We start from the raw sequence: 22,250 nt of genomic DNA on the forward strand, positions 1-22,250 counted from the left end.
TCTTACCTGAGAGATTACCCAGGGATACCCACAGGTCTCTAATTTTCTGAACTCCATATACCTGTCCAGAGGTCTCTTAAAGCCCCTATCGTATCCGCCTCTACCACTGTCGCCAGCAGCCCATTCCACGCACTCACCACTCTCTGCGTAAAAATTTTACCCCTGATATCTCCTCTGCACCCATTCTTATACAGACAGGAAGGGCATTCCAGATACCAGCTCTGTATCCCGTTAGAAGATAATTTCTCTCTCCAGTTTGGGTTGAACTTCACTGTAACAGTGTGATGCCAGATCACACCTTGACGACTCAAGTGATCTCATCTGAAATATTGTCCTTCACCCATTGATGGATTTTGTATTTTTTTTTCAGGTTAAAAACGACAAGGAATTTGTCTACGGGAATCTGGAACACAACACGCCAGTTTTGCTGTGTCTGACCAGTAATTTAAAAAGTGGAACTTGGTATTCATGCAATCATCTTTCCTGCTCAGATTGTCGGCAGGGATTCATTTGCCGATCCTTCCTGTTTCGACTGGGAAGGGACTCGCTCGGTCATCTGACCTACTGGCATACCCGTCATTTTACACCGGGGAGCGGGCGTTTATCTGCTCAGACCTTGGGAAGGGATTCACTCGGTCATCTCAACTGAAGGTACATCAGCGATTTCAAACTGGGATAAGGCTATTCACTTGTTCTGTGTGTGGGAAGGGATTCACTCGGTCATCCCACTTATGAACACAACAGTCAGTTCACACTAAGGAGAGGCCGGTCACCTGCTGAATTTGTGGGGAAGGCCATCTGACGTAATGGCAGATCAGCGAGTTCACACTGGGGAGAAGCCGATCACCTGCTCAGACTGTGGGAAGGGATTCACTCAGTCATCTCACCTACAGAAGCACCAGTCAGTTCACACTGGGGAGAAGCCGTTCATCTGCTCAGTCTGTGGGAAGGGATTCACTCGATCCTTTCAGCTGAAAGCACATCACAGAATTCACGCTGGGGAGAGACCATTCATCTGTTCGTTGTGTGGGATGAGATTCACTCAGTTATCTAGCCTAAGAGCACACAAGTCAGTTCACACTGGGGAGAGGCCCTTCACCTGCTCAGACTGTGGGAAGGGTTTCTCTCAGTCATCCTACCTGCAGAGACACAAGCTAGTTCACAATGGGGAGAAGCGATTCACCTGTTCCGACTGTGGGAAGGGATTCAATCGATCATACGACCTACAGCAGCACCAACAAGTTCACACTGGAGAGAGGCCATTCACCTGTTCAGTTTGTGGGAAAGGATTCAATCGATCATCCGACCTACAGAGACACCAACGAGTTCACACTGGTGAGAAGCCATTCACCTGTTCAGACTGTGGGAAGGGATTTACGCGGTCATTTTATCTACTGAGACACCAGCGAGTTCACACTGGGTAGAGGCCGTTCACCTGCTCAGACTCGGAAGAGATTCTCTCAGCCATTTCCACCAAATGTGCATTATTGAGTTCACACTGGGGAGAGGCCGTTCACCTGCTGTGAATGTGGGAAGGGATTCACTCATTAATCTAACCTTATGACAGACTACCGGGTTCACACTGGGGAGAAAGTTTCAATAAGCTGCATGTTGGATATTTGTCCATCACCATTGCTGAATGCTATTTCGAGAGAGACTGTCGGTGCTGAACTCTGCAATTATTGCTGCTGCTCACCACACCCAGTTCTGCACCCTGGTCACTGGGCATGGGAGGAGTTTCTTCTGCTGCACATTCACCTTTAATGGGACTGGAGTTTAACATTCTGGATCTGAGGCAAATAAATCAGTTCTATTTTAAACTCTGTCTCCGGTACTTGGTGAATTTATAACACGCCTAATGTACAGTAGAGAGTCAACTCAGGCCAGCTGGACCCTGCCAGTGATTCTGTTCTACCACAGTCCTTTGAAATCCTCCCCTGTTGTTCTCCTCTCGCTCTCCCCGTGGTGATGGATCACCAATCTGTGGGTGACGAGTCCCCTTGAATATTCTGCAGACTGAAGAAGTCAAGCTTCTCTTTGGCATTATCTGCACTTACTGCCTTGTTTCTTTCTATTTAATGTATTTTCGATTTTTTTTTCCCTTTTGATAACAACCTTGTCCTGTATTTCTGCAAGGAACCCCTCTGTTTCAGGGAAGCGGTCTCCAGCTCTCAGTCAGGTGCTCGATGCTTCCTTGTCAACATCTCGTCTGCTCAGATCATTGGGATGTCTCCCATGGAGGGTCATACTCATTCCACTGGTTAATCTTTTCTTCCATAGTGATGATTCATTTTTTCTCAGTTGGCCTCTCATTTAAGTTTTCTAGTCTGTATTTCTTATCACAATTGCATATACGCACATGGACTATTGAATCCTGTTCAGTTTTCCTTAGAACTTCTATCTGACAGTTCTGTGATTTTTTATGTATCTTATTTCTCATCCTCCTTCTGTCCAAGGTAGTGTTAATCTAAGTGGGTTTGAGTGTAAATACGCTTTTCTAATTTATTCTGAAGTTCTTATTTATTTTTGTAAATTCTACTGATTGAAATGTGACCAAGTTATTTTTATATTAAAAAGAAGTCGATGTCGGTATTGATGAAAGTGTTTATTGCCTTTATTGTAATTGTTACCTATTGAGCTCTATTTGGCAGGTTTTTTTAAACCTTGAACTAAATTTTGTCAAAGGTTTTCCCTATTTAGCATTACTTTCCATTTTCTTTGCTTGTTGATATTCCAGATATGTGGGTATCAAGAGTCCCTATGAAGGGTCTTGGCCCGAAATGTTGATTCTCACCCATAGATGCTGCTTGACATGCTGAGCTCCTCCAGCACTTTGTGTGTAGTTCTCTAGATTTCTAGCATCTGCAGGTCCTCTTGTTTCCCAGACACTTATATATTTCTTTGAAGAACAAGCTAAGAACAAGCTGATAGCGGGATTGCGTGGTTCTGTTGATAAAATATTAAATAACATCATTAGAAAGAAATGGCATAAGGTTGGAAGGTGTAGAATCTGTGGGTAGAATTAAGGAACAGCTAATGCAAAAATAAAAAAAAAACTCAAAACAGCAGTAAGTATGTGGTCCACAAATTACACTGGGAGATAGAAATTGCCAAAAGGGCAATGTTACAATAGTCATGGAAGATTGTCGTGCAGATGAATAGGAAAATTAGGATGGTGTTGGTCTCAAGAAGAGGAATTCCTAGAACGTCTACAAGATCCTTTTTTAGAGCAGTTCACTGTTGAACCCTCTTTGGGATCAGCTATTCTGGATTGGGTGTTGTAATGAAACAGGATTAATTAGGTCACAAAAGTTCAAAGAACACTTAGGGACAAGTGATCTTAATATGATCAAATTCACCCTGACATGAGAGAAGGAGAAGCTAAAGCCAGATGTGGAATAAAGAGAATTAGAGAGGAATGAGAGAAAAAATGGACAAAATTGAGTTGAGAAGAGCACGGGCAGGGATGTAAACAGAGCAGCAATGGCTGGGATTTTTGGAAGCAATTCGGAAGGCGCAAGATATATACGGTGGCATGCAAACGTTTGGGCACCCCTGGTCAAAATTTCTCTTACTGTGAAATGGCAAGCGAGTAAAAGATCACCTGATTTCCAAAAGGCATATAATTAATGACGACACATTTCTTCAATATTTTAAGCAAGATTACATTTTTATTTCCATCTTTTACAATTTCAAAATAGCAAAAAAAAAGGAAAAGGGCCCGAAGCAAAAGTTTGGGCACGCTCCATGATCAGAACTTAAAAAAACACCCCTTTTGGCAAGTATCAGAGCTTGTAAACACTTTCTGTAGCCAGCTAAGAGTCTTTCAATTCTTGTTTGGGTAGATTTCTGGGTTCAGTCATTAGTAGCAAAGCAACACTTTCAGTACACTGGACGAACTCAGCAGGTCGGGCAGCATCAGTCAGAAACGATGAGTCGACGTTTCGAGCCGGAACCCTTCGTCAGGACTGAAGAATGAAAGATGGGGAAGGATTTGAAGAATGCTTGTAGCGTCAGTTGAAAGACCAGTAATTTGAAAGACAAAGGGGTGGGGGAGGGGAAGCATTGACGTCATAGCCCTGAAAACAATGGGTAGTAGAAGAAGGAGGCGGAACCATGAGGGAGCTGGGGGAGGGGGTAGAGTGAAATAGGGATAGAGGAAGGGAGGGGGAGGGAATTACCGGAAGTTGGAGAATTCTACATTCATACCAAGGGGCTGGAGACTATCTAGACGGTATATGAGGTGTTGCACCTGTAACCTGAGTTTAGCCTCATTACGGCGGTAGAGGAGGCCATGTATGGACATATCTGAATGGGAATGGGAAGCAGAGTTGCCACTTCACTTCAGAGTGAGCAAAGAGTTTTACTCAATCATCCCAGTTGCTGCAACTGCAATTCACATCAGGGAGGAAGTTCAGATACTCCGTGTTAAATGTTTAACCATCGCGGTGACTCAAGGCAGCTGCAGCTTCATGAGGGACTGTATCTGTCAGATTCTGCAGTTCTTGCGGCTGCTCATCGCACCCAGGACTGAACCCTGGTCACTGAGCATTGGAGGAGTCTGTTCTGCTGATTTTAGCCTTAAACTAGACTGGTGTTTAATATTGTGGATCTGCGAAAAATAAATCAGTTCTGTATCAAATCCCGTGTCTCAGGTACTTACTGGCTCTACCAGACTCACAATGTACACTAGAGAGGCCACTCGGCCCATCTGATCCCTGCCCATGTTTCTGTCCCATGTCAGTATATCAAAATCTATCCCTGCCGCTCCCCTCTCACTCTCCCTGTGATGACAGGTTGCAGCTGGTCACCACACCGTGGGAGAAGAGATTTCCCTTGAATTTCATAGAATCATAGAAACCTACAGCACATTACAGGCCTTTCGGCCCGCAGTGTTGTGCCGACCACGTAACTCACTCTAGAAACTGCCTGGAATTACCCTCCCGCATCGCCCTCTATTTTTCTAGGCTCTATGTACTATCTAACATCAATGTAATATGTAATATCGAAGAGTCTTTTAAAGGACCCTATTGTATCCTCCTCTACCACTGTCGCTGGTAGTGCATTCCACACACACACACACACACACACACACACCACTCTTTGTTTAAAAAACTTAGCTCTGACATCTCCTCTGTACCTACTTCCAAGCAGCTTAAACCTATTCCCCCTCGTGTTAGCCACTTCAGCCCTTGGAAAAAAAACCTCTGGTTATGCACACGACCTGTGTCTCTCATCCTATACATCTGCATGAATTTCCTGCATGCTTCTCTCCAGGCTGAATAAGACGATGAGCTCACTGTGGTTTTGACGTCCTTTAGGGCTCTGGGTGAAGTTGATTAAACTCCTTCTTCCCCGCTCTTTTCAACGCTTTGTGTCATTTTCACTCATTTCAAAGGACTGTGCCTCAGACAGCTGGGTTGTTGCAATGCGCCTCTAAAGTCTGACAGCAGACTAGTGAATGAATCTTCGATGGAGCAGAGTCAGAAACCAAAGAGTTATCAGCCTGAGTCAGTGCTTTGGGGCTGCAGAAAGAGATGGGACCTAGAGTCTACAAGGAGGAGGGGGAAGAGGAATCAGGCCGGCAGGATGTGGCTACAAATGGTCCGTTATTTATTCTTATACACACACTCTTTCTCTCACTCTCCTGTTTCTCCCTCTGTCCCTCTGACTATACCCCTTGCCCACCCTCTGGGTTTCCGCCACCCCCCCCGCCCCGTGTCTTTCTCCCCGGACCTCCTGTCCCATGATCCTCTCATATCCCCTTTTCCAATCACCTGTCCAGCTCTTGGCTCCATCCCTCCCCCTCCTGTCTTCTCCTATCATTTTTGATCTCCCCCTCCCCCTCCCCCTCCCACTTTCAAATCTCTTACTAACTCTTCCTTCAGTTAGTTCTGACGAAGGGTCTCGGCCTGAAACGTCGACTGTACCTCTTCCTAGAGATGCTACCTGGCCTGCTGCGTTCACCAGCAACTTTGATGTGAATTGCAGAATCTGTTGTGTTTTATATCTACATTTGTAAGAGGATTGTACTTTACCATTAGATACACGTTGATACTGAGTATATTGTTTATGGTAACCACTTTCTGCGTTAAAACAGCTGCTGAATTTTCTAAACACACTAAAAAAAGAGGTATAGACATGTAACAGGTACTTGCAGAAACTTTTAATGGCACCGGCATTACCCATAAGTGCCTGCGTTCAAAATTTCTCACCGTCGCCGAAGCACCTATCAAATGCGCAGGCGTCAGGGTTGTGACGTTGCCGAATATCACGCATGCGCGCAGTACACAAAGGCCTTAGAAGAGCGGCTGCAGGTAGGAGCGAGTCTCTGGGAATAAGGGAGATTGTTTGGGAGTGGGGATTCAACACCGACTGAGGGACTTCAGACACCGTGACCCGCAATCCCGGGACAGTCCTGCTCTCTTCCCTCTCTCTCAGCCCCACCATCCGTACACGGGCCCCGGGGAGCTTCCGGCTGATGAGGGAATGGGAACCGATGGATCTCTCAGACAGAGCTGAGCTCCAGCTGTCTAATTGCAAGGATCGGGAACTCGGAGAAAGGGAACAAAATCTTTTACATCAGCTGTTGAGAAAATCACCTTTGTTCTGCCTCCAGTCACAAACAAGAGAAAATCTGCAGAGAGGGCATAGTCTTAAGGCGCTTGGAAGCAGGTATGAAGGAGATGTCAGGGGTGTTCTGTTCTTTATACATACCGTGGGTTACTAATAACAAACTATATTCTGGCAGAATTGAACTTTAATTTAACAGCAACAAAACCACGTTTTACACTGCCATGCTTCTCCATCATTCTTCATTTCTGCTCATGTCAGGAACTCTGTCCAGTCACGTCCTGACACGTGATATCACCACAAGAGGTAAGTTTTTACACAGGGTGGTGAGCGTGCGGAATGGGCTGCCAGCGACTGTGATGAAGCCAGATACAATAGGGTCTTTTAAGAGGCTCCTGGATAGGTATATGGCGCATAGAAAAATAGAGGGCTGTTGGGAATTCCTCAAGTAAGTAATGTTCGACATAGCGTTGTGGGCCGAAGGGCCTGTATTGTGTTGTATAAATGGGGAAGTCACTTACCCATGACCTCTGGTTGTCGTTCCACCCAACATCAGTGGAAAAAGCTGCTTGCATTTACCCTATCTATACCCTCATACTTCTGTATACTTGCAACAAATCCTCAAATTAATGTATAATTTCCTTGTTTATGTTTAGAGCCTTTTTTTATCTGTATAAAATGATAAGGGACATTGATCGTGTGGATAGCCAGAAGCTTTCCCCAGGGTTGAAATGGCTAACATGAGGCGCGTAGTTTTAAGGTGCTTTGAAATAGGTACCGAGGGGATGTCAGGGGTAAGTTTTTTACACAGAGAGTGGTGGGTGTGTGGAATGCACTGCTGGCTATTTGTGTGAGTTTTTCAGTTACTGTGGGGCCAGGAACCCATGCAGCTCAGTGGGAACAGGGAATAATACCAATGGAGAGAGTCAAACTGAGCCAGGTCACAGATTGGAGACGGCAGAAATGCCCCATTCTTACAGAGACAGGAAGAGCATCAGAGAATTTGATGGTCATTCCAGATACCAGCACTGTGCCCAGTTAGAAGATGATTTCTCTCTCCAACTTGGGTTGAACTTCACTGTAACAGTGTGATGCCAGATCACACCTTGACAACTCGAGTGATCTCATCTGAAATGTTGTCCGACACCCATTGATAGATTTTGTAAATCTTTTTACAGGTTAAAAATTACAAGGAATTTGTCTACGGGAATCTCGAACACAACACGCCAGTTTAGCTGTCTCTGTCCAGATATTTAAGAAGTGGAGCAAGGGAGTCACTCAATTATACTTCCTGCTTAGACTGTGGAGAGGAAGTCACTCGGTCATCTGACCGACTGGCACGCCTGTCATTTTACACGGGGGAGACCATTTGTCTGCTCAGACAGTGGGAATGGATTCACTCAGTCATTTCAACTGAAGGTACATCAGCAAGTTCACACTGGACAAGGCCATTCACCTCTTCTGTGTATGAGAAGGGATTCAGTCAGTCATCCCACCTGTGGACACACCAGTCAGTTCACACTGAGCAGAGGCTAGTCATCTGCTGAATTTGAGGAGAAGGATTTACTCGGTCATTCGACCTAATGGCTCACCAGCGAGTTCACACCAGGGAGCAGCTGTTCACCTGTTCAAAATGTGGGAAGGGATTCACTCAGTCATCCACCCTAATGGCACACCAGCGAGTTCACACTGGGGAGCGGCCGTTCACCTGCTCGGACTGTGGGAAAGGATTCACTTGCTCATCTAATCTGAAGGTACATCAGCGAGTTCACACTGGAGAGAGGCCGTTCTCCTGCTCAGACTGTGGGAAGGGATTCACTCAGTCATCCAAACTGAAGGTACATCAGCGAGTTCACACCGGGGAGAGGCCGTTCACCTGCTCGGACTGCGGGAAGGGATTCACTCGGTCATCCGACCTGCTGGTACACATGTCAGTTCACACTGGGGAGTGGCCATTCACCTGCTCAGACTGCGGGAAGGGATTTGCTCGGTCATCTCAACTGAAGGTACATCAGCGAGTTCACAATGGGGAGATGCCATTCAGCTGTTCAGTCTGCGGGAAGAGATTCACTTGGTCATCCGACCTACTGGTACACAAGTCAGTTCACACTGGGGAGAGGCCATTCACCTGTTCAGTTTGCGGGAAGGGATTCACTTTGTCATCTCAACTAAAGGTACATGAGAGAGTTCACACTGGGGAGAGGCCGTTCACATGCTCAGAGTGTGGGAAAGGATTCACTCAGTCATCCAGCCTACAAGCACACTGGTCTGTTCACACTGGGGAGCGGCCATTCACCTGCTCATACTGTGGGAAGCGATTCGCTCATTCATCTCAACTGAAGGTACATCAGCGAGTTCACACTGGAGAGAGGCCGTTCACATGCTCAGACTGCGGGATGGGATTCACTCAGTCATCCACCCTAATGGCACACCAGCGAGTTCACACCGGGGAGAGGCCGTTCACCTGCTCAGTGTGTGGGAAGGGATTCACTTGGCCATCTCAACTGCAGAGACACCAGCAAGTTCACACTGGGTAGAGGCTGATCACCTGCTGTGATTGTGGAAAGTGATTCACTCAGTCATCTAACGTTATGTAACTCTTGCTTCAGCTAGCAGCTTAATATTGTGGGGTGACAGACACCAGCCTGACCAAACTTAAGAAATCTCGTTTGGGTGGATGCTGTGTGATGTGTCCCCTGTTACAGATCAGTACCCGGAAATAACAAATAGTACACAAGATGCGAAAAAAAGTTTGAGCTTTATAATTCTCACTTTGACTATATGGTTAGTGAAGTAAACAAAAAGAAAAAGGGCCCACTCTCTCCATTCACATCTTCTCATCTCTCCTCAGCAAAAGACCATGAAAATCTCTCTTCCAGACTCACAAGGAAGAACATTTCTCTCATTGGATAGCCCCGCATTCAAAACCCTGTTATCTCCAGTCGTAACCTAAACATTACTGCTACAGAGAAACCACTACCTCAGCAGTGAAACATTACAGGGAGGCCATTACATTGGAAGTGAAACTTACAGCGTATTACACTTGTGACACACTACGGGGTTCACACTGGGGAGGAAGTTTCAATAAGCTGCATGCTGGATATTTGTCCATCACCGTTGCTGAATGCAATTTCGAGAGTGACTGTCGGTGCTGAACTCTGCAATTATTGCTGCTGCTCACCACACCCAGTTCTGCACCCTGGTCACTGGGCATGGGAGGAGTTTCTTCTGCTGCATATTCACCTTTAATGGGACTGGAGGTTAATATTCTGCATCTGTGACAAATAAATCAGTTCTATTTTAAACTCTGTCTTTGGTACTTTGTGAATTTATTACACAGCTAGTGTACAGTCGAGAGTCAACTCAGTCTGGCTGGACCCGGCCAGTGATTCTGTTCCACGAAATTCCTTTGAAATCCTCCCCTGTTGTTCATCTCTCGCTCTCCCTGTGGTGATGGCTTCCAGTCACCACTCTGTGGGTGAAGAAATTTCCCTTGAATTTTTGTGCAGACTGAAGAAGTCAAGTTGACTGCAGTTCTGTCTGAGCTGTTCTTCGCCCCTCTAATCTCTGGGCTGAGGAAGAATGACATTGGTAGTTAACCTCCTTATTCTGGGCTCATTTGCACATTATGGGTCATTTTCCCTGCTTCTAAATGGTTGTTAGAAAACACCACCGTCCTCTAAAGACTGAAAGCAGAATGGGAAACCATTAGTTGGATGTTCAACAGAGTAGGGTCAGAAACCAGAGGCGGGTCCGCACGGGGCAGAGTTTGGGGCTCTGGATGATGGTCGGGGTAAGAATATGTGATGAGGAGAAGGGAATCAGCAGCGGGGTGTGGCAACGAATGACAGAGTAGCAACATTTGGAAGCTGATTGACAGAGAAAATAATTTGGTTGTCTGACTGATGACACAAACAATATCTGGTGTGAGGTGCTCCACTGATCGAGGCACGTGTGTGGTGGGAATGGCTATATCTATTGAGGGAGTTGTTCCTGCTTGTTTATCCTGTTACGTTATACCCAGATGGTTATTATGGATTGTCCTATCTGAAATAATGTATTGGTTATCTATAGTTTGTGAGATTTTGACTCTAAAACTGGAACAGGCTTGAATGTACGGTGCCATGATGAAATGGAGGTCAGTTTGTATTTTAAAGCAAGATTCTGGTCAATGATATTTGCCACTTGATTGTAATCAAATTGAGTTCAACTGCTGCAGGATCGTGGAATGTGTTGGAATGTGTCTGGTTTCTCTTGTTATTCCCTGCATTTATTCCCCTGTTTGTTTGTATTGTACAACGTTTGCATGTAGTTTTGATTTTTTTCTTATTTTTGTAAACCACCTTGTCCTGTATTTCTGCAAGGAACCCCTGTTTCTGGGAAGAGGTCTCCAACTCTCAGTCAGGTGCTCGATGCTTCCTTGTCAACATCTGGTCTGCTCAGATCGTTGGGATGTCTCCCATGGAGGGTCAAACTCATTCCACTGGTTAATGTTTTCTTCCAAAGTGATGATTCATTTTTCTGAGTGGGCCTCTCATTTAAGTTTTCTAGTCTGTATTTTATTGCATATGCTGAATCCTGTACATTTTTGATGAAAATATATACTTAGAAGCTTTATCTGACTGTTGAGTGTTTTTTTTTTCATGTGTGTTATTTCTCTTCCTCCTTCTGTCCAAGGCAGTGTTAATCTAAGTGGGTCTGTGTGTAAATAGTCTTTTCTAAAGTTCTTACTTTTCTTTGTGTATTTTACTGATTGAAATGGGACCAAGATATTTCTATAAAAAAATTCAATGTCGGTATTGATGAAAGAAGTACTTGCTTTTGTTGTGTTTGTTAACTACTGAGCTCTGTTTGACAGGTTTTTTTAAGCCTTGAACGAAATTTTCTCAAAGTTTTTTTCCCTATTTCGCAGTACTTTCTACTTTCTTTGCTTGTTGATATTCCAGATACGTGGGTATCAAGAGTCCCGATGAAGGATCTTGACCCGAAATGCTGATTCCCATCCATAGATACTGCCTGAAATGTTGAGCTCCTCCAGTACTTTGTGTGTAGTTCTCTAGATTTCTAGCATCTGCAGGTCCTCTTGTTTCCCAGATGCTAACAAGTTTCTTGAAAGAACAAGCTGGTAGTGGGGTTGTGTGGCTCTGTTGGTAAAATATTAAATAAAATCATTAGAAAGAGGTGACATAGGGTTGGAAGGGGTAGAATCTGTGGGTAGAATTAAGGAACAGCAAATGTAAAAAAAAAATCCCTGATGGGAATTGTATGGAGACCTCCAAACAGCAGTAAGTATGTAGTCCACAAATTACAATGGGAGATAGAAAATGCGTGCCAAAAGGGCAATGTTACAATAGTCATGGGGGATTGTCATGCAGGTGATTAGGAAAATGAGGATGGTATTGGTCTCAAGAGGAGGAATTCCTAGAATGCCAACAAGATGCTTTTTTGGAGCAGCTCGTGGTTGAGCCCACTTGGGGATCAGCTATTCTGGACTGGGTGTTGTAATGAACTGGAATTAATTAGGTCACTTAAGTTGAAGGAACCCTTAGCGACAAGTGATCTTAATATGATCAAATTCACCCTGACATTAGAGAAGGAGAAGCTAAAATCAGATGTGGAATAAAGAGAATTGGAGAGGCATGAGAGAAACATTGGTCAAAATTGATTTGAAATGAACACGGGCAGGGATGAAACACAGTGCAGCAATGGCTGGAATTTCTAGAAGCAATTCAGAACGCAGGGGATATAGACATCACAAAGAGGAAGTCGTTTTCTAAAGGTAAGGGGACAAAACGTGGCTGATAAGAGAAACTAAAGACAACATAAAAATCAAAGAGAGGGCACAGCGCAAAAATTATGAGGAAGTTAGAAGATTGGGAAGCTTTTAAAAACTAACAGAATGAACAAATAATTTAAAAAAGGAAAAGATGGAATACATAGGTGAGCTTGCCAGTAATATTAAAGAGGATACCAAACTTTTCTTCAGGTACATATAGTGTAAAAGAGAGGCGGAAGTGGATGTTTCACCAATGGAAAATGATGCTGGAGAGGTAGTAATGGGCTGGGGGTGCAAGGTGATGGCAGATGAACTGAATAAGTATTGTACATCACTCTTATCTGTCGAAGACACTGGCAGGAATATGGAAGTCCCAGGTGTCAGTGATCAGAATGTGTAAAGTTACATTACTCAGGAGAAGGTTCTTGGGAAACAGAGATGGTCTGGATGTAAATAGGTCACCTGGACCAGATGGTGTACACCCCAGAGATCTGAAAGAGGTGGCTGAAGAGATGTGGAGGCATCAGCAATGATCTTTCGAGAATCATTAAGGAAATTATATACTAAGAAGTTTTTTCCTTCATTACTCCCCCTCTGCTAGTTTCACCTATCACCTACCACTTCTTCTACCCCTCCAGCCCCTACATTTCTTCCTCTAACACCTCATCTTTTTTTTTCCCAGTACTGATTAGGGGTCTCGGCCGAAACCTCGACTGTTTACTATTTCCCATATATGCTGCCCGGCATCCCGGGTTCGTCCAGCATTTTGTGTATGTGTTGCTTGGATTTCCAGCATACACAGGTTTTCTCCTGTTTTTGATAAAAACAAAAGTGGTGTCATATAATATAGCAAGAAAATGGTGGGAAGTTAGAGGACTGGAAAGCTTTTACACAACCAACAGGAGACAACTAAAAAACACACAGGAGAGACAAGATGAGAAATTAAGGTAAGTGAGCCAATAATATCAAGTATCAAAAGTTTTTCAGATATATAAAGAGTAAAAGAGAGGCAAGGGTTGATATTGTACCGCTGGAAGATGATGCTGGCGAGTTAGTAATAGAGTAAAGAAATAGCAGCTGAATGTAATAGTATTTTTTGTGTCAGTCTGCACTGTGTAATACTCTAGCAGTATAAGACCATAAGACATAGGAGCAGAATTAGGCCATTCAGCCCCATCGAGTCCGCTCCGCCGTTCTATCATGGCTGATCCCGGTTCTCACTCAACCCCATGCACCTGCCTCCTCGGCATATCCTGTAATGTCCTGACTGATCAGCAAACTATTAGCTTCTGCCTTAAATGTACTCACAGACTTGGCCCCCACCGCTGTCTGTGTCAGAGAATTCCACAGATTCACTGCTCTCCGACTGAATAAAATCCTCCTTAACTATTCTAAAAGGTCGCTCCTCAGTTTTGAGGCTGTGCCCTCTGGTATGGCTACCCCCACCATACGAAAAGCCCTCTCCTCATCCACCCTATCTGGACCTATCCACATTCGGTGGGTTTCAGTGAGATTTACCCCCCACCACCCGCATTTATTAAACATAGGTCAGTGCAGGAGTACAGGCCAAAGGCTGGCAAACGCTCCTCATATCTTAACCCCTTCATTCCCGGAATCGTCTTCTTGAACATCCTCTGGACTCTCTCCAACAACAACACGCCTTTTCTGAGATATGGGTCCGAAATACTCTAACTCTAATACGATGTTGGCCTTCATTGCTAGAGAGATTGAATTCAAGAGCAGGGAGGTCATCCTGCAACTATACAGGGTACTGGTGAGGCCGCGCCTGGAGTACTGTGTGCAGTTTTGCTGCCATACTTGAAGAAGGATGTACTGGCTTTGCAGGCAGAGCAGCGGAGGTTCACCAGTTTGATTCCAGGGATGAAGGGGTTACCCTATGAGCAGAGATTGAGTCGCCTGGGACTGTACTCTCAGGAATTCAGAAGAAGGAGAGGGGATCTTATAGAAGCATACAACATTTTGAAAGGGATAGATAAGATAGAAGTAGGAAAGTTGTTTCCATTGGTAGGAGAGACTAGAACTAGGGGACATTGCCTCAAGATTCAGGAGAGAAGCTTTAGGACGGAGATGAGGAGAAACTGTTTTTCCCAGAGAGCAGTCAATCTGTAGAATTCTCTGCCCAGGGAAGCATTTGAGGCTTCCTCACTAAGTATATTTAAGATACAGTTAGATGGGTTTTACATAGTAGGGGAATTGAGGGTTATGGGGAAAAGGCAGGGAGATGGAGCTGAGCTTACGGACAGATCAGCCACGATCTTATTGAATGGCGGGGTAGGCTTTATGGGCTGGATGGCCAACTCCTGCTCCTATTTCTTATGTTATTAAGTGAGGCCGAAGTAGTGTCGATATGGGTCCCAAATACTCTTAAGTAGAGTCTTAGAAACTACCAGCATTATCTCCTTGCTTGTATACTCTACTTCACTTTAAATAAATGCCAGCATTGCATTTGCCTCCTTTTCCACAGACTCAACCTGTAAATTAAACTTCTGGGAGTCTTGCCCAAGGACTCATATTTCATTCTGTACTTCTGTTGTTTGAACCTTCTCACCAATCAGATAATAGTTCACTGTTGTTCCTTCTGCCAAAATGCATTATCGTACATCTCCCAATATTGTACACCATCTGCCACTTTCTTGCCCGTTCTACAAATTTGTCTGTGTCCTGCTGCAATCGCATTGCTTCCTCAGCACTACCAACACCTCCACCTATCTTTGTATCATCCGCAAACCTTGCCACAAAGCCATCAATTCCATTATCCAAATCATTGACAAATAATGTGAAAAATAGCGGACCGAATACTGACCCCTGAAGATCAATTGTCACAGTTAGCCAACCAGAAAGCGCTCCTTTTATTCCCACTCGCTGCCTCTTGGCTGTCAGCAATTCCTCTATCCATGCCATAATTTCTGATTTTTATCCTGTTAAGCAATGTGGGTGTATGGGGTGGCTGGGTCCTGACTAAATATCAGGAAATGCCAATAGCGATTATATAGCTTCTGCCACCCAAGACAACTCCGCCTTCAGGTCGGGCTCAGGTCCGGGAGCACCCTGTCTCGCTGAAGGAGCTCTGTCTATGGCGAGTGTTTGGCGCCAGAGAAATAACCAGACCGACACTGGTGGTGTCACCTAAACTCACTGAAATCTCCGGCAGCAGGGAGATTGATTTCAAGCTGTGGAGGAGGATTGTCTTTGTACAACAACAGCAAAGGTAGGGCGATGTCCAGTGTATGATTCCAGTTGGGAACACCAGTAGAGGTCAAATGCTCTAGTTAGATGAGCACTGCGGCAACAGGAGGCAATGGCAAACCAATGTTGTAATTCCTGCCTGATCAAACATGGAAAGAAACAAAAGAAGGAAACCAGACAACAGCGTGAATGGGGTTGAAGCTAATGAACAGAACAACACCTCGCTCGGTCGGGGTAGTCATGTGCTGCAGGTGACACCAGACCGTCATCCAGAGACTGTAAGCAATAGGGAAAGGCCAAGGGTAGCAACATGGAACATCCGTATACTTTACCAGAAAGGAAAGTTGGACAACACTTTAACTGAAATGAAAAGGTTGGAATTTGATATCTTAGGCCTGTCAGAAATGAGATGGACCGACAGTGGCAAATTCACTAAGAATATTTCTCTGATCATGTATTCTAGAGGTCAACAGCATATGTATGGAGTTGGAATTATTTTAAACAAACAAGTATCAAAATGTGTTCTGGGATATTGGGCGATATTGGGCTGCTTTTATTTAAATTTAGGGATAACTCTTTTAATATTAGCATAATCCAAGCCGATGCCCCAACAACTGATGCGGATGAAGAAGATATCAGCAAGTTTTATGAAGATCTCGACAGTGCTTATGAGCAATGTAAATCTCACGATATAAAACTAGTCATGGGAGATTTTAACTCCAAAGTGGACAGCAGGAAAGCGTTGATAACATGATAGGACCTTTTGGATTTGTGGAGAAAAATGAAAATGGAGAAAGGTTTACTGATTGGTGTGTCAGAAACAACCAAGTGATCACCAATACTTGGTATAAAAACCATCCACGTAGATTGTGTACTTGGAATAGCCATGGAGATAGAACCGGGAATCAAATAGATTTCATTGCCATCAATGAACGCTTTAGAAGCAATATCACAAATTCTAAAGCCTACCCAGGAGCAGACTGTGGTTCAGATCACCATCCAGTAATAGCTACCATTAAAACAAAATTAAAGAAACCGAAACGTGGAAAAAAAGAGGAAGGAGTATATGTTGGGAGAACTTAAAAATGATAGCATACTTAATCAACAATTCAAAACAGCTGTAGAAGAGCACCTCACCGAACACGAAACAACACCTATTTGAGACAGATTTAAATGTGCAATACAACAATCAGCAGAGAAGATAATCCCAGTGCAAGAAATCCAACACACCAACAAGGGGTGGATAACCCAAGAAATCCGAGATCTGATGGAACCAAGAAGGTTAGTGAAGAATAATGAAGTGTAACACAGAGAGCTAGACAGACAGACCGGACAATTGTGCAATATTGCAAAGGAAGAATGGCTGAATCAAAAATGCAATGAAGTAGAAAGTCATATTAACAACAGCAAAGAAATGTACAATAAAATTAAGGAATTTACTGTAATTAAGAAAACCTCCTCTACAGGATGCATAAGATCAGCAGACGGATCCATACTAACAGACCCAGATAAAGTATGTGAGAGGTGGATTCAGTATATAGATCAGCTTTTTGAAGATAATAGAGGGGAACCCCCAGATATTAAACACCCTACTCCTGGCCCACCTATTACCAAAGAAGAAATAACTAAAGCAATGAGAAGCATGAAACATGGTAAAGCCACTGGACCTGATGAAATTTCAGTGGAAATGCTACAAGCCCTGGGGGATCCGGTCATAGATATTCTTTATGAACTGTTTAATGTCATATATGAGTCTGCTGTATTCTCTGGCGATCTCTTGGAATCAGTACTTATAACTCTGCCAAGCATTCCTGGAACGATTGACTGCAAAAATTATAGAATAATAAGTCTTATGATTCACATAATAAAGATTTGGTTGAGAATTGCTCTGAGTCGAATTAAAAACAAGTTAAGCCCAGAAACTTCCAAACTGCAATATGGGTTTATTGAGGATAGAGGAACTAGGAACGCAATTATCATACTACGAATGCTTTCAGAAAGGACCATTGAATATCAGAATGATGTCTTTTTATGTTTTATTGATTTCACTAAAGCATTCGACAAAGTGCAACATGAAAAATTATTTCAAATTCTCGCTAAACTAAACACTGACGGAAGGGACCAACAACTGCTTCAAAATTTATATTGGAATCAAACAGCGACGGTAAAAATTGATGATAATATAAGCAGTTGGACTAAAATTCAAAGAGGATTTAGACAGGGATGCGTTGCCTTGCCGGAATTATTTGATATCTATAATGAAATGATTCTCAGAGAAATAGAAGACGTAGATGGGATAAACATTGGTGGTGTTATATCAACAATATAAGATATGCAGACGATACTACCCTAACACCAAGTGCTGCAAAAGACCTACACATCCTCCAAGACAAAGTAGTACAAACAAGTGCAGATTTTGGTCTAACCATCAACTGTAAAAAAAATGTATGGTAATATCAAAACAGCAGAATACTCCCAGATGCCAATTGTACATCGCTAACCAAGTGATTGAACAAAAGACCAGCTTTAATTACCCTGGTAGCTTTATATCACAAGATTCAGGAAGTAAAGTAGAAATAAAAAGAAGAATTGCCTTTGCCAAAACCAACTTCCAAAAAATGAAACCCATTTTTGCCAACAGACACATTACTATGACAACAAGGCTTAGGCTACTAAAATGTTGCATCTGGTCAATCTTGCTGTATGCTTCCGAAACATGGACTATAACATCAGAACTCCAAAGAAACTTAGAAGCAACAGAAATGTAGTTTCTTTGAAGAATGCTGAAAATATCATGTAGGGATATGGTAACTAATGAGACAGTACTCCAACTTGCCCATACAGAAAGATCTTTAATGAGAATATTAAATGAGAGGAAACTTAAATTCCTGGGCCATGTCTATAGAAAGGGAGAAATAGAATGCCTTACATTGCAAGGCCGTATGCCTGAGAAACCCGGAAGAGAAAGGCAAAGAAGAAGATATATGGACACTGTTAAAGTTCAGATCTAAATGTGCGAGATATCATTGACGCTGCGATGTGGAAAGTCATGATCGCCCAAACGCGTAACACGCAAGGCACATGGAGAAGATGATCAAAAAGTTAGGTTCTCCCAGTGCATGCCTGGAAACTGAGTCCTCATAATGAATTTGGGTCTACCAGGGAAGCATAAATTGTTTCACCACTGGGAGGCTACGACCAATGTAATGGAGAGTCAAATGCCAAACGTAATAGTTTTCTGAGTGATACCAGAGGATGGGAATGGACCTGTCAGGATTCTGCACCGGAACCACCTTCTACCTCTGGGGCAAGAGGTACGTGTTAACCCAGAGCCTGGCCTGGACCCTACACCTAGTAAGAAGACTCTCCCGCAACGTCGAATGACTGAAGGACTCGGAGGATGAGGTAAAGGGGTTGTGGTATATGCTGCCTTTCGCCAACTCCCCAAAAATGATGAAGAGATTCCCATCCTTTCTCTCGCTGGGGCAGGTGACCTGGGCGGGGCGGGGGGTGGCGGTTGTGTGGGGGATTAGCAGTGCACAGGCTGGCTTGCAACTGGACTAGGAAGCGGGTCCAGGCTCCAGAGTAACTGGGGATGAAGCCGAGCAGAGGGATCCGGGTTGCAGGAAGGCACGAGTGATAGACCGGGAGAACCCTCGTCATCTACACCAGAGGTATCCCAAGGAGTGTGTGAAACTGAAGTAGTTGATGGGATAAGGAGGTCTCAAAGAATCAGCTTGCCTATGTAGGGCCAGGGTAACAGAGTGCTCCGACTATCCCCCTAGTGAGATATGTTACTACCTTTTACAAATGGATTGGAGTTGCTGACCTCACGAAATTCCCTTGAAAGCGGTGTTATTAATGTGAGAGGGCAAATTATTTCCAATCATGATGACATGACTATTTCGGTGTGGGGAGAGGGTAATGCCCTGGTTATTACTTTTACTGTTGTGCTGTATGTATTTCATATTGGCAGTTCTGTAAAAGCAGCTTGTTTTCAGCTTGTTTGGCTTATGGTTGAACATAAGAGATGAGGAGAAATGTGTGCTATCCAATTAGGATGGTTGAATTAAGGGGATGTTTCTCTGGTGAGGGACACTAAGGTTGGGCTTGGGTTTTGTTCGGCGGGAGATGGGGAGAGAAGACGCTGTAGAGAACCGGTCGAAGCGCAGGATCCGGCGGGAGACCCGTTTGTTCGAGATGGATTGTGAGCGCCGTTCGGAAGGTGGTGTGAGCTTTCACGTTGACCGAGGACCCAGCGCCTGAGCGACAGAGAAGTTCCAGATGAGCTCCAACGTGTGCACGTGTGACTGTTTGATTGGAATTGGGCAGTTTATTTTTGTTATTCTTCAGTGACCTTTCAGTTAAGTTAAGATTCATAAGTATAATTCCTTTAATCGTATGCAGTGTACAGTCTGTTATTTGTCACAGGATAGCAAATTACACAGCACCCACACAACCCGGGGTTTGGGGTGGGATCGAGCCGTCTCAGTCTCACGAGTTTGGCAGGAATTGAGAGTGCCTTCCTTCGACTCACGCAGCCAAGGAAACCGGGGTGTTTCACCTGTATATCAGTGCATGTGGCCAGACACATAAAGATCAGAACTTACAAGGAATAGGGAATTAAAGTGGCAGGAACAGAAAGGTCGGCGATTAGCAGGAGCGGTTACTCATCCGCCTGTCGTTTGTCCAGAACACAGGCGACGTGTCTTTAAACATTCAATGAAGTACACAAAATTAACAGCTGTACCTCTCCATTACTGTTGTCTCTGGATGGAGTGAGAAAACTGTGTGAACATAGAACATTAGTCAATACTTCCTCAATGTGAGCCAGACACGCCTTGATACAGTTCAAGGTGGTTCTCTGGGCTCATATGACCAAGGATAAGTCAGCTCGTTTTTGTTGCCATATAAATCCTGTTTGTGATAGATGTCATTCTGAGGTAGCCTTCTTGACACATATGGTCTGGTCTTGTCCTCTTTTAGAAAAATATTGTAAAGATATTTTTGATATTATTTCAATAGTTCTGCGAATTGATTTACAACCTCATCCTACTACTGCAATTTTTGGACGACCAGTGATAGACTCTAGTCGTTTACCCATGTCAGCTTTTCGTCTAATTGCATTTGTTACAATAATAGCCAGAAGATCTATTTTATGTAAATGGAAAGATTCTAATTCCCCCACTACATTTCAATGGTTTTCCCAAACGATAGCATGCCCAATCTTGGAAAAAAAATTAGGAGCGGTACTGTGGATCCTTCGGTTAAATTTGAAGAAACTTGGAGTCCATTTATTCAATGTTTTCATATGATGTAAGTTGACCTTTTCTGAATCCTTTGTAGTAATTTTTTTGTTCATGTACAGAGGAGCGGAGTTAACAACAAATATGTTTAGCCGATGTAATATGACAGCCCAAGCTTTGTTTGTGTTTTTGTTTAGTTTAGTTTCTTTTTAGTTTAGGGGGTTTTCTTTTTCACTGTTTATAAAGTATCTTTTTCATGGTGAATTACTATGAGGTTGGGAGGCTAAACTATATTTGCTACTTGGAATTTGTGCTTGTACATGCTAACCGTTGTTATTGTAATCCCGATCTCTGTGTATCGTTACTATTATTGTTATGTTTAATTTTGAAACTCAATAAAAAGATTGAAACAGAACATAGATATTGACAGGACATTACCGGCCCTTCGGCCCACAGCAGAGAGACCTACTCCAGAGACGGCCAAGAATTTCGCCAGCGCTCAGCCCGCTGTTTTGCTCAGCTCTGTGTCCCTGGATCACAGTGGATGTGTCTCATCCAGGACCAGGACATAATGGTGGCGAGGGCCGAATAGTTCAGAAAATCACGTAAAAAATGTTCCCTTCAAAATGCTGAAAGGCGTGGAGTGGCAGAGAAAATAAAAAGAGTTGTGAAGGTTGGTAGAATCTTGCTGACGAATAGAAATTGAAGAGGATGAAGACCGGGCGGATCTCACCGTGCTGAATTCGGGAGAGGTGTCGGGAGAACATGCAGAGGACATAACTGAGATGCAGAAAGGAATTTCTCTCCATTGGCAGAGGGACGGAACCTCAGAGAAACCTGTGTGGAGAATCTTCCAACATTGGAAAAGTACAGCGGAGACATGGGAACTGTGAGAATGGAATGAAGCTCCAAATGAGGAGTGTGAGGGTGTGGAACGGATGCAGGAGGCCGGAGCTGAGGAGATCCATGGAGTGAATACAAGAGACAGAAATGAACTGAATCAAACTTCCACACTGACGACAGGATACAAAAGAACGGACACCGGGGGAATTTTTCCCAGGTATGGCGTTAAGAAAAGGGATAATTTGGAAATGTGACGGGGAGAATACCCTTCAGGAAATGGAATGAACGCTTGCAACTTTACACCCGGAGTTCCGCAACGGCTCACTCTTTGAAATACTTCAAAATATTCATTTTTTATATAAATCAATGAGTTTAAATGCGGAAAAAGGAAATACTTCTTCGTGGGAATATATTAGTCGTGATAATGTCTCATTAAGGAATAGCTTCTTGTTGTATTTCATATGCCCACCCTGATTTTCGCGAATTTTCACAGTGTGATCGCTATTCCTCAGTTATTACCCAGGAGGCTTTGCTCTATTTGCCCCGTTTCGTTCTCCTGGAACGCTTTCAGTTACGTGTCCATTACCATACGGCTTGGAGCATTC

The 22,250-nt window shown here is 43.8% G+C and overlaps 2 protein-coding genes across 2 annotated transcripts in view; one reads left to right on the forward strand and one right to left on the reverse strand.

Moving 5' to 3' along the window:
* The window catches only part of LOC134341937 (zinc finger protein 227-like), a 367,790-nt gene that overhangs the window by 255,269 nt on the left and 90,271 nt on the right, over nt 1–22,250 (reverse strand). The window lies entirely within an intron of this gene.
* The window catches only part of LOC134341974 (uncharacterized), a 124,327-nt gene continuing 108,363 nt past the window's right edge, over nt 6,287–22,250 (forward strand). Inside the window, 2 exon segments of the mRNA XM_063039921.1 lie at nt 6,287–6,675; nt 7,752–9,106. Coding sequence (XP_062895991.1) covers nt 8,157–9,106 — 950 coding nt within the window. The 5' untranslated portion in view covers nt 6,287–6,675; nt 7,752–8,156.

This window comes from Mobula hypostoma, unplaced genomic scaffold (assembly GCF_963921235.1).
Source record: "Mobula hypostoma unplaced genomic scaffold, sMobHyp1.1 scaffold_42, whole genome shotgun sequence".
Taxonomy (NCBI): Eukaryota; Metazoa; Chordata; class Chondrichthyes; order Myliobatiformes; family Myliobatidae; genus Mobula; species Mobula hypostoma.